Source organism: Pocillopora verrucosa, chromosome 8 (genome assembly GCF_036669915.1).
Source record: "Pocillopora verrucosa isolate sample1 chromosome 8, ASM3666991v2, whole genome shotgun sequence".
Lineage (NCBI taxonomy): Eukaryota > Metazoa > Cnidaria > Anthozoa > Scleractinia > Pocilloporidae > Pocillopora > Pocillopora verrucosa.
The window spans coordinates 20,271,304-20,285,987 of record NC_089319.1 but is presented as its reverse complement, the minus strand read 5'-3'; the positions used below and the strand labels follow the sequence as shown (position 1 = coordinate 20,285,987).

The 14,684-nt window shown below is 38.7% G+C and overlaps 2 protein-coding genes across 2 annotated transcripts; both read right to left on the bottom strand.

Moving 5' to 3' along the window:
• Positions 1-548: 548 nt before the first annotated feature.
• Positions 549-6,560, bottom strand: LOC131774034 (uncharacterized). The gene is made up of 10 exons (XM_059090046.2): positions 6,477-6,560; positions 5,799-5,856; positions 5,526-5,614; positions 4,630-4,807; positions 4,319-4,468; positions 3,735-3,974; positions 3,267-3,416; positions 1,908-2,141; positions 1,322-1,480; positions 549-881 (listed from the first exon to the last, which is right to left on the bottom strand). Exons 2-10 carry the CDS (start codon positions 5,827-5,829, stop codon positions 745-747), a joined length of 1,368 nt encoding a protein of 455 aa, XP_058946029.2. The 5' UTR covers positions 5,830-5,856; positions 6,477-6,560; the 3' UTR covers positions 549-744.
• A 1,824-nt stretch (positions 6,561-8,384) lies between these two features.
• LOC131774021 (uncharacterized) lies at positions 8,385-14,528 on the bottom strand. Its single transcript, XM_059090027.2, has 3 exons — positions 14,337-14,528; positions 11,252-12,015; positions 8,385-9,682 (listed from the first exon to the last, which is right to left on the bottom strand). Exons 2-3 carry the CDS (start codon positions 11,915-11,917, stop codon positions 9,371-9,373), a joined length of 978 nt encoding a protein of 325 aa, XP_058946010.1. The 5' UTR covers positions 11,918-12,015; positions 14,337-14,528; the 3' UTR covers positions 8,385-9,370.
• Between the last annotated feature and the right edge of the window lie 156 nt (positions 14,529-14,684).

The following is a 14,684-nucleotide window of genomic DNA, read 5'->3' as shown; positions in this document are numbered from 1 at the left end:
AGCTTTTAGAAGAATGTTGTTTGAAACAATTGAACATAGAGGGTAAGTTTATGGTGCTCGGTCGCCGGAGGGTACCACAAGATGATTTGGTTTTATTAACTTAGTTGATAATGTAAATTGGCCACCGTAAAGAGTTTATAAAGCTGGTGCTTCGAGCGTTAGCCTTTATCTTACGCTCTGACGAAGGGCTAACGCTAGACACGTCAGCTCAGATTTCTCAACGGTGGCTAGTTTACATTTATCAACTCGGTTGATAAAACCAAATTTTTGGAAAAAATTGTCGAACGTTATTTCCTCTCATCTTGAATCCATTGCCATCTGGTTCAAAGCATTCTCCAAGACTTACGAACAAGTGCATTAATTTGCTCAGCTTCCAATTGAAATTTAAAATTCATAGCGCATTTTTCAAGAGAAAAGAGAGATCTTGGAAATGGCTCTTTAAAATCTCTGGTACCAAAGAAGCGAAAGCCGCCAAGCAACAAAAAAGTAACTCCAAGAATCCATTCGAAAGATCAGTTCGTTACTACAAAGCGATAGTGCTCAAGAGCTCAAGACTGAATTTTTATAATTTAATATACACCCATTGCTCTTTACATTTAACTTGTTGCTCGTAACTCCTTTACATCAGCTTTAAGTTAAAAGAAGGCTAGCTATTCGTTGTCGAAGTCTTTGTTTTTGACGTACATTCTTTAATCAATTGATAAGCTCCCGTAGCTCCGTTTCGCGTGTTGAGACATTGAGGCTTCACAAAAGCCTTTTTCCATATAGGTGAGCTTTTGCTTTGGGGTGCCTTTGGCTTCGCATAAAGATCGGCGGTGGAAAGTTTGCCTTAGGACGTTCATCTGGAATATCTTGAGCCACGTCTCTTACTGGAGTCTCTCCTGTTGGGAAAAAATTTTGAAAGCTTAATGCATGACTTTTATTCTGTTTTGAATAAATTTTGCCGGCTCAATTTTCTTTTGGACTTCAATCCCAACCCGCGAGTCTTCAAATGATCCGATATCAGATGAGCTTGTCATTCTCGCCTTAACAGTGTAAGATAGAAAATTTTTGAAAGATTAGCGACCAAAATTAGATAGGTTGGAAATCTTCTTGAGACAGGTAAAAAGGATTGTTTTCAAAGTGACTAAAACGGCAAAATAATGTAATTAAGAATACTTGACTCGATCATCTCGTATTGGGATACAACAAAATAGCAAAAATTGTACCCGAAAGAAACTAAAGAAATAATATTGTAGATAAGATTTGTATAGCTTACAGAAGCAGACTCGGAACAGAATATCATAGACTGATGGAAATTCCAGGGACACTTTGCACCCACCTGGAAGGGTTACTTTGTATACGTAGTTAGCCTCTGAATTTAAGCCACTGCACAATTTGGAACCGTTTGGACAAGCTATGGAACTATTTCCCACAAAACACTGCTGGGACGGTCCGTGTCGGGCGTAATTCGATGGGGGATTCCCTCGTACGCATATTCCTACAAAAAAATAAAATCAACGCATGGGAAAATAGAGAAATTTGATCCAGGTATATAAAACTTAACCAATAATTACTATGGCCAATCAGAACGAAATAATGATCACTGAAAGCCAATGAGAGATCGAGCACCGTTTTCGGAAAGGCTAGGCTTATCGTTTCCAATCCCACGTCGCGAATTTCACGCTGGTGTCGGAAGTAGCTCTAACACTTTGATAGGTCTCAGCACGCTTCATGATTGAATATCACACTTAACAATTAAGAATCACGCTCACGGTTAAGCATCACGATTCAAAATTAAACATCACGCTTCACAATTAGGCAAATATGTTTATCATATAGCAAACATGGAGCGCCGGCACTGACGAGCCACAAAATCGTTACTTCTCCAACAAGAAAACCATCAGATATTTTTCCTATTTCCCTACCCAGTTCTCTGACTCCAAAATACTCCCAGCCGTTTTCTCTTGCCTTCCTGGCGCACTTGCATAGGAAATCTGGGAAGTAAGCTTCATAATTATCAACAGACTGGATCATATTTCCGACAAAGTTTGGCTTATCTGGTGCAGCTTCGTTGTGAAAGATTTCTCCCATGGCGGGAATCGCAGAGTCTTCTTTGTAACAACCTACGGGGCTGATATCTACTTCACATGAGCCGTCCACTAGAAGATGATAAAGAAAGTAAATTGAAATTTTTATGAGTAATAAAAGAAGCCATGATAACAGTTGCTTAATCGAGAGAGCCAACAAAGCAAAGTTTAATCAGCGAGATAAACGAACGGACAAGAATGAATACATTTTATCATTCTCGAATAAAAAGGGAGAATTGATGACAAGCGTGAGTAAGTGGTGGTAAATAATTCTTAAAAGTACTGGGGGCGAAAACTCCTTTTAATTCCTGCTTTCTTCGAGCATACCAGTACATGCGCAGATATTTGATCCCTGTCAAACACTTTCAGGTGGTAAATCATGCACGTGAAATAACCTTCAGTTTTCATTGCCGCAAAAAACGAACTGGTTCGAAAACTAATAAGCAAATTTATTGCTACATAAACTTCGGAAACGCTTCTTTTGTACACAATCAAGTAAGGAAAATTGGTCATCGAAAACGTCTTCTGGGCGCCTAAATTAGCACGCATGCATCAGTTGTAAATGAGAAGTATGCAGAAGGAACCATAGTATTCTATCTCAGCCCTTTAAACTCAGCTTCGAACAGCCCTCCTGGACCCTCTTAACCTCAGGACATTTTCCTTCATCTGTCGCGAATATTTTAGCGTGACATAAACTTAGTCCTTTTTTTTTTCATGCTATTGTGATCTGTTCGAAAAGGGTTTGTTGATTTAGATGATGAGTTTTACGCCAAACAAAGTAATAGCTGTTTGTGAACCGCGCGTTCCCACCATTTAGCTATGTCGCGTATGTGCGGAGGGGTTCCTAAGTATTAGAAAATGATGGTGCTTGCATCAAAATTTATGGCACATTTCAAGATAATTCTAGAAGGGTTCTGATACCCTTTGGGATCCAGACCACGGTAGGTAATAAATTGGTATACGAACGCTCTGACGAAGGGCTAACGCTCGAAACGTCAGCTTTTTTACCCTTTACCGTGACGGTAGCCAATTTACGTTTTCAACTCAGTTGTTAACACTAAATTACCTGCCGTATACTCTCCCACCAACGCAGCACCACAGTTTATTTAGAAACTTACCCCCTTAATAAATTGGTATACATCCTTTATGATGATGGGAAGCAAAACTGCATTGTTTTTTTGTTCTCTAAGTTCTTACCTATTCTATACACAAAGTTTTCAAAGTTTCTTCCGGCACAGAACTTGTTGTGTTGGGCACAGGGCTGGTAACACGGGTTGATACAGCCACCTTGTCGTGGGCCATCGATGTCGTAGGTCATATGGCTGTTGAGGCCACTCCAGCACTCTCCTTTGAGACAAAGACAAAAGACAATAAACGAATTTAACACAAACAGCACAAGCATAGAGAATTGTTGAGTCAAGACTACGGTTAAAAGTTTGGAAGCTGAGATTAATTCATGAGGTCAAAAGAATAATCCTTGATGAACGCATAAATCACTATGACATGTGATTTGGCCTCTGAGGTAAGATTTCAGGTTGAGGGTTTGTCATAGATGCTTCTTGCTAACAAGAAGACCGCAACCTATGCAGCTTAAGTTCGCCAACAAGCGAGAAAAAGCCAGTACCGCTGTGAATAAAACTCCAATGCAAGGTTTCTTACACTTACCGTAGAACTGCACTCCAAAGAAAGTGTGATTTGCTTTCTTCGCCGCCTCGGCACATCTACAAGCGAATTCTGGTAAATAAATATCCCAAGCTCGCCAATCGATTCTCCTTCCGCTGAAGTTATCAATGCTGGGATCCCTGTCGTTGAAAAGATAGTCTGGTAGTGGTCTTGCGAATGGTTGGTGTTTATCTCCGAAGCAGCCAACCCTTTCGAAGTTGATCTTAGGGCATGTAGCATCCACTGTGATATCAGAAAAAACAAACACAAAATAGATGAGGTGATATCAATCAAGGGCTTATCTGGGAGGTCTAAAGGAACCCATCACCCCGCCCCTCTTTGGGGTTTGATTTTCGTTTTGATTCAACAAACATAGCGCAGGTGATGAAAACGCGCAAATATGAAGAGTCTACATGGCATAAATCTTCTACTTTTTCTGCCAAACTCCAGTAGTTCCTTTTAATTTAAACCTTTTTTCTCCACCGTCTTTGCTTGAGTCTCCCGTGTGGCTCGGTCTCGGTTCATGGGTTACAACCTTCTGACTCTTGTCTTTCCAAAATATGGCCAGGAAGTAAACCTAAACTTACCAATTTGATATACCATATTGCGCCACTGTTTACCCACACAGTAACGGCTATATGGGGTGCATGTCAAGAAACTGTCCTCAATACATCCTTTCATATCTTCGCCATACTTTAAATAGTTGTTTTTTCCACTATGTCCAGCCCAACATTCTCCTAAGGACAAAAAGTAAGGATTCAGCGCATAAAAAAAAACTTAAAGAGCCGGCCTCTTCCTCGACACAGAGCGCTGTATAATGACAAATGATAAACTAAAGAAATAATTAAAGGTTTGCTGTATTACATCATAAATGGAAGAAGTTCAATTTAAACCTCACCGTAAAACTGAACACCAAAAAGGTCGTATCCTTGAGCCTTAGCTTTTTCTGCACATCGACACGCAAAGCCGGGATAATACTCATTCCAGTTGTACCAATCAATCCTTCTGCCACCATAGGTTTTCTTGGCCCGTGGATCGCGCTCGTTGTAGATGTAATTAGGCAGCGCTCGATTTCTCTGTTGATTAGATTTGAAAGAAATCTTGCTTTGCATTTATTAATTCATTTGACTGAGACCTCGTGAAAACTAAACACTAAGGGATCCAATCCTCACCAGTTGAGGATTGGATTGTTTTGAAACTACACTTACAGCCAATGGTAAAATGCTTTGAACGTTGGGTGTTTTTTTCTTCCCAGGCTGTATTGGCATACTCGCCTTCCCCTTCCGACCACTTACTCAATGTTTATTTTTCAAACAAACAGTTGAATAACAGGACTCAAGCGAAGAAAGCAGGATGAAAAGTGAGAAAGGCTACTGAATTGGCTTGGAAATTTTGAATCCAGGGACTTTGTTGGAAAAGTTAGTTTAGCAGTATTCCGCCAAATGCTTCTTCCACTGATTGCAAGCGACCAAGGTATTTGTTTTAATCATGTCAGGAAGAACAAGTGTACCACTTTGCAACTTTAATGATTTGTGGGATAAAAGTGGAAGAAGGTACGAAAAACACAAAAATGATAATACAACATTCTTACTTCAAATCAACAATTTTCCTACCGGATGCTCATGTGCTTAATTTCGCACGCTTCACTTTTACTAAATTAGTACAGGTCATGTAACATTTAGTTCACATTTTTAAATCTGGCTCCGGCATTTCATAAATTCCTACGCTACAACTGAACTTTTTTCAGTCATTTATTTTGATATTTTTTTAAAATGAAAATGAAAAAGCTCTTACTCCATTATCTTTGTAACATCCTTTCGGTACAAACTGAACTTCGCAATCTGTCCGACAGATATTTCCAGCAGCAGTAAAATGGATGATACCTTGTAATATAAATAAAAGGAAACAGAAAGCATTAATTTAGAAAGGCAAAATGAAAAGAAAGGAAAAGGATGAAAGAAATAAAGATGGAAGAGACAAATTAAGGAAGTAAGTCTAAAAGCATTTAGGTGTTTGGTGGTTTAACTATAACTTAGGAGTTGTACGTCTCGTAAAAATTGTACTCACTGAAAAACGCCAACCACAATATCGAAGTCATTTCCAAAGATACTGAGTCCTCCTTTACCTAGAAAGGAAAATGAACAAATGCATTTTTTCTCTGAAAAGGTTGATAGGTTGTTTAATGGCGAATATATAAATTGGATCAACGTTAAAATATGAAGCCTTATCTGTTGCCGTATGACTGGCCTTATTTAACTCTGAATTTACTCTTTTACAGAACTTGTGGTGTGCAAATCAGTTTAAGAACGGATTCTGCAAATGGCGATTTTGCATTTTTAGAAAGATAACTTCTCATTTGAAAGCTTACGGTCTGAATTGACTAGAAATTGTCCTTTGGTCAAAAAATTAACAATATTAGACTCTTTATGAGTGTATGTGTGTTTTTAATCTTAAGCTGATGAAATTATTATCCATCCTTATTTTTCGTCACTAAACAGATGGCTTTCTTTCACATTATTTTCTTAATTGTAGGGCTCTGCCTTTACTCTTGGCTCGCGCGAGAATGGCTCTTTTCCAAACTGCCACACTAACACGAAAATTGTAAGCTGAGGCACAGATGATCCAGCATTATTTCATAATATCGATGAAGTTCGAATTTGGAATCAGTCAAAGTATACGATTGGTATCTAACATCTAGTTTTTCCAGAATTACGAGATAAAAGCTCTAGCCTCATTTGAACTTACCTTCTTTTTCCTCAGGAGTGACGAATATCAAGAAAGGGCGATTAAAGTTTTCCCTTACGTCTACGACATGAAAGTGAGTGATATTTATACCAAGTCATAAAAACTTTAATTTCCTCAAGTAAGATTTTTATCAGCAAAACGTTCGAAATGCGATAGGTCTCTCGAGAAGTGGAATGGCAGCGTAAAAAATGAGAGATGTAAGAGATTGTTACTTTTAATTCAAATCATCCTACGCAATAATTTCCGTTGTTTTTATTGAAAACATACCATTTCCTCTCCTTTTGTGTAAAAAGGATAGCACATTTTTAAAGAGATATTGGAAGGAGTACCCTCCCCCCCCCCCACTTCCCTCTATTCAGACAGGCAGGCTCCATGTTGATTGTAGGAAAATCGAGAAATTGCTTACATTCATTTATCAGGGAACGTATGATGTGCTCACTGCTCTTTTCGTGCATAAGAAAGAATATTATTTGTGAACTCCCTGAAATTAAATTTCGTGATCAGCGTCAAGCAACCTCAATATTTAGTGAGCAATTACCGCACGTTAACATCAGTAGCAAACAACGATGGCGACATTTGGCTTCGCAATTTAATGGCAGACGTAAGGGTCCGTGATTTTTCGTGCGGAAGATCAAACATTTTCTTGAGATAAATCATACAATGCAAACACAATCTACTGCAAGATTTACCGAAAAAATCAGTGACCATTTCAAAGAAATAGAACCTAGTTTACAACCACATTTACCAGCAACCTCTCAGAAGGTACCCCTAGAGTATAAATGGCTATTTTGGCAAATGGTAGTTCAAAGCTCAAGTCGGAAGAGAATTTTAAGAAAACCATGACCTTCAAGTTTTTGACATAAGAAAAATGTAACTTCCTTTCACAAAGTATATCTAGGCTGTGATCAATTAAATATACAGGGCTCTAAAAATTAAATTTAAGGTATGTGATGGCCACAAATAATTTTTTTTTCTTCCCTTTGCAAGACCCAGCCATTGATTCTAGATAACGTTGTTGTTTTACTCAACACTAATTCTGATGCCTATCAGATCTTTAAATTTCCTTAGTTTTATTACAAAGCCATTACACTGATCTGTAAATAGCGACACCACTGGGCACACAACAGCTGACAGAAACGTTTAAACAAGAGGCCTACAAAAACCCATTTTCCTAGTGATTTAGAAAAAGTAGATAATCCCTTTGTTCCCCGCGTATATTGCAGCTACTCTTGCATAAGAAATCCGTATTTAACGATGAAAATGAGTTTGCTTATCATAGGGTGAAAATTATTTTTACTTCAGAATGTTTATTTTAAACATGAAATTACCGGGATGAACATCGTGACAATGGACATTTTGGTCCAAACACCTTATACTTTGCACGGTACATCCTGATGCTTAGCGACAATTCAGTATTAGATGTCTTAGGTTATCCTCCGTGGGATGATGGCTTAATAAATGATAATCAAATGATTTGAATAAGACCCGAATGAAGCTATTTGAAAATTAAGATTCTTTAAAGTAGTGAATGAATTGTGTAGAACATGGTATTACTTGAGAAATTTCGAGTTCTTAGTCAGCTTTTGTATTTCTTTCTATCTATTAATTAATGGCAAGAACAAGACAATTTTGCAATTTTTACACATAAAACTAGATAGATTAATCTCAAGGAGTACATGCGTTGAGAGCACTCAAGAAGAAAACTTTACCTTTGAAATCTTTGGTCTTTCTTTTGAGTATTACAAGAGGACTATCACTGTATAGTCTTATAAAACATTTAATGATGAAAAATACACGAAATCACAAAATGATATAAGATATGCTTCCTTGAAAGAAAGTCTTTGCAATGTTTATTTACTGGATATTACTTAGCCTTCCACAAAATATCAGAAATGGTGAAATGTGCTAGTATACCGAACTCTCGGAAAATCTGCTCGAGCATATTGGGGAAAATTATGAAAAGAAATTACAGGAGAGGAGTAGGTAAAGTAAACGTTTCCACAAGCTCATGAGTTCGTCACATCTCATGATAAACCTCATCAGCTTACTGGATTTTCCTTAAAGGAATAGGACTCTATATGTTTCACATTTTGTGATCCCTCTCCAATTTTTCTCAAGTGCTATTCTTCAGAGGCACGAGGCTGTATTGAAATCTCACCCCAACCACTAAAAATTTTGGTTTTCCCACTGCATATTGTGTAAAAAAAAAAGACTACCTGAAAAAAGCCTGTGGCAGGCTCTCAAAAAGTCAGCAGACACAAACGAAAGAACGGGTCAGAGAAAATCCGCGGGGTTTTAAAGAGGGGTCCTCACTCCTTCATTTTTTTTTCCTCAGCTGCCCCGCTGTTTACGCTTGTTGCCACACACAGCCTTCCTGACCCATACATTATTCATTCACAGCCCCGCTTCCCTTTCAGCATGAACCATGCAACACTCGATTAATTTTCCTCGGGACAGATTACCTGTCAGTCTCTTTAAAACTAAGCCTAGATATGAATATGGTCTCTTTAATGACTTTTATACTCCCAAAACCTCACTTAGAACTAGTCTTTGGCTTATTAACAATTTTATAAACTCGATTGGCGTTCATTGATCGAATAAAAATTTTCCCTAATCGAATAGGAAATACTTGAAACTTGAAACTCTTAACTCCTTACTCGCGACTCCACTGAACTACACGTGTTGGAAAAGCCACATATACAGACAGGTAATCTAAAAATGGTGCAAAACCGGTAGATCAAGTTAAAATCAAGAACGAAAAATGGTGCAAACCGGTAGATCAAGTTAAAATCAAGAACGTCCTGTAAAAAACAAAACCTATTAACTAGTGACAAAATAATACGCCATTCTACAACCAAGTCAAAAGTTGTAGGTTATAGTTTGTTTGTTAGTTTTCATTTATTAGAAACCCAGTTACCATTCTTACAAACTTTGGGCGGTTTCCTCATGTCAGACTTACTATTGTAAGTAACTCGTAAAACTTCTAAGGGTTTGTTGGGACATGAAACTGAAAAACCCATGAAAACGCACGGCCTAAAGGGATAGAAATCTGTATATTTGTGCATGCTAACAGCAAGATTTTCTTGATGTTCTACCACCATGTCGTCTTTTTCTTCATAATGAAAAAAGTCAATAAAGCAATTTCCTCTTATTAACCTCGCCATAGGCTCTAGAAAGGAGCACATGTCTGAGTAACTTGACGTCACCTGATGAGAAGAGAATCACAAATTTGTCAACATCTTCGTATTTAGGGTGAGTGGAAAGCTGCATGAACAAATTCCATATACTAATTTACTATGCTGTAATCGTTTTACTTCCCTAACAAAAGCCACAGTGTTGAACATTTAGGAGGAAAGAGAAGTGGGGGGGGGGGGGGGGGGAAGGTGGGAGGTTAGTGGGGGGTAGGGCCCAGGCTTAGGGCTAACTCAATAGAGGGAGAGGAACCACGAATCTAATATGCAAGTACTCCTTAATGTTGTCATTAGAATCGACAGCTACTGCCAATTGGCCAACATTAAGCTGAAAAGTGATTGAAAACAGCTCAATATTAAATCAGAAGCTTATGACCTAGTAGCGTCAAAATTTTTCGGTATTAAATATATGGCTATAGTCCACACTTGCCCGAGCTTCCGGATATGGGAGGTTGTTGGCTATTTGTCTAAGGAAAAGGTTAACTTCACATTACAAAATTTGACGATATGTGTACCTTGGCCAGATCAGATGCTTTACTTTCTACGACTTGGAATAACAAATTTGTCACTTAAAGCCTGGTTCCAATTGTCGCAAAAATATTTCGAGACAATCAAGACGATGATTTATAAACACTACTCAGATTATCACGTAAGACTCACACAATCGAATAGTACTCTGTTTAATGGGGCTAACGTGATCGACCCGATTGTTTGGTCGATGTGATATTCTGGCTGTCTTGAATTTTTTTTTTTTTGACACTAAAAGGACAATCCTGACGATTTGCAGAATAATCAGGAAACCGGGCTTTATCAGAACGTTAGTAATAGACTAGCACACAAAACAGCTGTCAAACGTCTGCGCTTGTGCGAACGCTGTAACGATAAGGTGGCGCCTTTTCATGGAGTGTCGGAACTAAGTTGAATCAACGAGTTGCAAATGACCACACAAGCGAGTAAATCACGCTATTTTAAAAGTGTATAACCTTTTTTGATACAGCTCAAAACAGAATGGTAAACCAGCCGAATACCTGGACTTAAATAAGCTCTGACCTCCAGTTTTCTTTTTCTATACTGTTGTTTTCCTTTTACAGATTTCGATAAAAGTTTCAGAAATCTTTCGCTAATCTTGCGAGATGGCGGTTGGTTCTTATGTTTTCCTTTGAATTTTTGCGCGCGAAAATGAAGCGCGGCCGACCAAAATTGATCCCGTCGCGCATGCTCGACGTTCGACCGCTGTGTTCTAGCATACGAACGGTCTTTTATAAGTGCCTCGGCACGTGCAGCGAAGCCCGCAGGTTTTAAGCCGGCGAATGAAGCGAGCCTGTGAGAGGTTTGGGAGGAGTCGGGTCTGGGCCGAAACATTTCAGTTCCTTACAGAACTCTTAAAAGCTTCGCTTTGGGGAAACCTGGTGGACGCTTGGGAACCCAGAGGAAGGTCGAGTAAACATGAGAACAACTGATTTGAAACATTGCTGTCATAATACTCATCCGCGCACGTGCGACAAGAAGTGGGTTAATATTGAAGTCTTTTTGTAAGTGGTGCTCAAGTGAGACCGCCGAGATATATTTCAGGAGCTAACTTACCTTTCCGTTACAGTTGTGACGCGTTCTTTTTTCCTCGGGAACATTATTTACTGGTCCTGGCTGAGTCGCCAGATAGATTGATTCTTCAAGACTTGTAAACATTTTCTCTTTCTCCCATTTTTGCAAAAGCGGGAAATATTTCACGTGGAGGAATATGTCGATATCTGTATCCCAGGGAATTAGATCGTTATTGCGTAGCATTCCAATAAGACTCCCTGCAGCTAAAGTGTAAATAATGTTGTGTTTCTTGGCTGCAATAGTCCAGGCACGAAGAAGATGGCACAAATTGTCTCGCCTTGAGTTATCAGAACAATCTGAGTCCCCGTATGCTTCCCATGTTGCATTGCCTTTGCAAGATATGAACCCGGGCCTTGTAATCTCTACATTCTGAACTCCAATACTTCTTTCCTCTTCAACTGATGCGGGCGTGGTCGGTCTATAAGCATTTGTGAAAATGTGGTTTGCAATCTCTGCATTAGTTTCATTTATCATTATATATGAGTTAGTTTCGTTGTCAGATACGTTTCTCTTTCGAAACAATTGTTTAAAGACATAGGAATCAGCCACTTCTAGCCGGAAAATGTAAAAGAGGCTTAAAATTCCAACCGCGACAAACGTTGAGAAGAAGTAACATTTCCAAGTCTGAAGAGCACTGAAGGCTGTCATCAGTGGGATGCTGTCAATCTTCAGTTCACTCAGAATTTCAGTAGTGATGATTACAGTGCTCCAATTTGAGGACGGTGAAAGTCTCTATTTGAAGGTTTCTAAGTTAAAAAAGAAAACACACTATAATTTTTAAAAATGGCTTCAGATGTAAGTAAATTGCCATCCCATATGTTCATCTTCATGCACTCAGTGTTAACATTTCACGTCACATCATTTGACCCCTAAGAGTGACTGGCATCTAGTTTCTCCTTACAATACCGACCCTGATTCACATATTAAGGTGACATGAATAAAGGAAATGATCAAGAACTAAAGAAGCACTTGATTTTTAAACAAATTCTCCTTGTTAGCACCTCGGGAAATGCATACAACAGTAAAGAGAAAATGCATGCTGATGTGAGGGTGTAAAGGGTTAATGTAACCCAATCCGTTCCCTGTGTGTTGCGAAGGGAGAACGTCTAATTTTAAGGCTTGGGCTGAACATCCTTATTTTTTTTTCGCAATTTGAGCCTAAAAAAAATTTCTTAACATGTTCTCAAAGTTGTGAGGTACAGTATTTAAATAAATTGATTCGGACGTGACCAGACTGTGTTCGACTACAAACTGGGTCGTTCTTCAGCTTATCGTGCAATAAGAAAACCGCATCGTTAATGTTAAAAAAAGGCCCCAAAGTAGTTGAGTTTATTGTCTTGTTAGACCACAGTTTTACATTTCTTTTACCTTCAAACTTTTCACACAATATAAAGAGCAAAATGAAGATGTTCTTTACTGACTCTCAGCCAAGATGTGTTCTTAAGGTGTTAAAATTTTGGTTAATCTCAGCCTGAACGCCCTTTCGAACGGTTAACCTGGCAGTGGCGTTGCATCTCGGATTTGCATAGCGTTATCAAATTCTCTCATCCTTCCATGTGTGTTGACATGAAAAAATTCCTCGCTTGCTTACAGCTGATATATTGTCCGGCAAAAAAAGAGCAAAATTTAATCGAAATTTTTGACTGAATATTTTTTATATCTTAGGAAAAAATTTTCTTTCTTAGCAATTAAAATTCTTCAATGCATTCCATGATTTGCAAGGTTGTTTGAAACTTTGAATTTATAAATCTTAAGTCAAAAGCCCTTGTGCTGCTAAACCATGGCGCTTCTCTCGAACGAAGAACTACTTATCGCAGGTCAGCGGCGCAGCCAGCCTTCAGGCCCATGGGCCTGCAGTTTTTTTTCCACCTTCTTTACTTTTGTAATATGACTTTTGTTAATTGTTGAAACAAATATTGAACTTCCTTAGGCTGCAGAATTACGACAAGTCGAACAGCTGGCTACGCCCTTGCAGGTTGCAAGTCACTTCATATTTAATCACAACTCAATATAAGGGTGATGTCACGCAACACCATTTTCTTTTGAAAAGAACGAGGTATTGTAATTCACAAAACTTTCTCGTAACCACCTTTCTCTGTTTTTTCCTATTAGCGATGAAATTATAAGTATATGAAAACCGTTTCCCAAATCACGTTATAAATCGCAAAATGATCGATGAAGTTAGAATCTAACGCTATTGTATCTACGATACGAAAGCAACTCGGCGGGTAATTAATTTAGAATTTTGAAATACAAATACATATGGTGATTAAACAGCATACTAATTAAGACTTTTGTTAGCTTGATTCGAGGCGATGGTAATTCCAATATCGGTGGATCCGGACCTGAGAGCTATTTTACCGACAAGAGAGAAGTGGTAGTTTGTCCTCTCGAGGCACGAAGTGAAACGAACGTGATTCTTCAATGAAGCAAAACGAACCTGGGTTGGAGCAAGGGTACAATACAAGGCCGCTTTTGAAGGAAGTATATCTAGTGACTCGTTTGGCTCGGCAGCGGACAAAAGAACGAGTAATATTGAATATACGTGTCAGTTAGAGGCTCGTTTGGCTTGGTAGTGGATATAAGAACGAGTAATATTGAATATACGCGTAAGCTAGTGGCTCGTTTGGCTCGGCAGTAGATAAAAGAACGAGGAATAATCTATATGCATTAAGTCTCAGTTCTATGCATTTAGTGGCTCGTTCGGCTCGGTACTGGATGAAAAAACGAGGAGTAATGAAAATGCAAGTTGAGTATTACGTTTATCTGTTCACTGGATCATTTGGCTCAGCATTGTTAACAAAGAAGTAAACGAGCCAAACGAGCCGACTCGTTTGGTGGATGATTTAAAGTGGCCTTGTATTCTGTAGGTTAACCCCTGGGTCTCAAAGGATTCCCAATATTCACTGTCTTATGATGTAATATTTTAGATCACTGACACGGAGCATTGAACGCATGGTTGAGTAATTCCCATGTCGTATCTCTTGGACAAAGTGACATTAATCCACCGGAAACGGGTGAGCATTGAATATATGGGATCGAACTGAAGCGTCTGACAGAAATTTACCTTTCATTCTTGGCCACGAAAGGGAAGTATGATGGTCAAACTCATTGTTTCCTTAAGCCATATCTGAGTGGACCTCTTCCTATAACCAGATTTCTGCCTCGTGGCCACTGGTCTGTCGTTAACCTCAGAATTACGTGGGTGGCTACAAAGCAATTTTTCGTGTTCACACTGCGTGACATAGGCTTTGGTAACTTATTCCTTTTAGTCTGTGCATATAATCAAATAATAACAACAACCACTGGTGATGTACAAACAAAAATTTCGACTGAAATAAAACTCAAACCATATTAGGGAATAAAGTTGCGCAACAGAATCTTACAGCTGTTTAAATGATTTTGAGTTCGAGTA

Excerpts from the sequence above, each read along its gene's own strand:
- LOC131774034 (XM_059090046.2), bottom strand. The coding sequence starts at position 5,829 with ATGACTTCGATATTGTGGTTGGCGTTTTTCA. Across the intron at positions 4,469-4,629 it reads TTTTGGTGTTCAGTTTTACG|GAGAATGTTGGGCTGGACAT; the intron begins GTGAGGTTTAAA and ends TTTTGTCCTTAG. Across the intron at positions 3,417-3,734 it reads CTTTGGAGTGCAGTTCTACG|GAGAGTGCTGGAGTGGCCTC; the intron begins GTAAGTGTAAGA and ends TTTGTCTCAAAG.
- LOC131774021 (XM_059090027.2), bottom strand. The coding sequence starts at position 11,917 with ATGACAGCCTTCAGTGCTCTTCAGACTTGGAAATGTTACTTCTTCTCA. Across the intron at positions 9,683-11,251 it reads GTCACAACTGTAACGGAAAG|GTGACGTCAAGTTACTCAGA; the intron begins GTAAGTTAGCTC and ends TCTTCTCATCAG.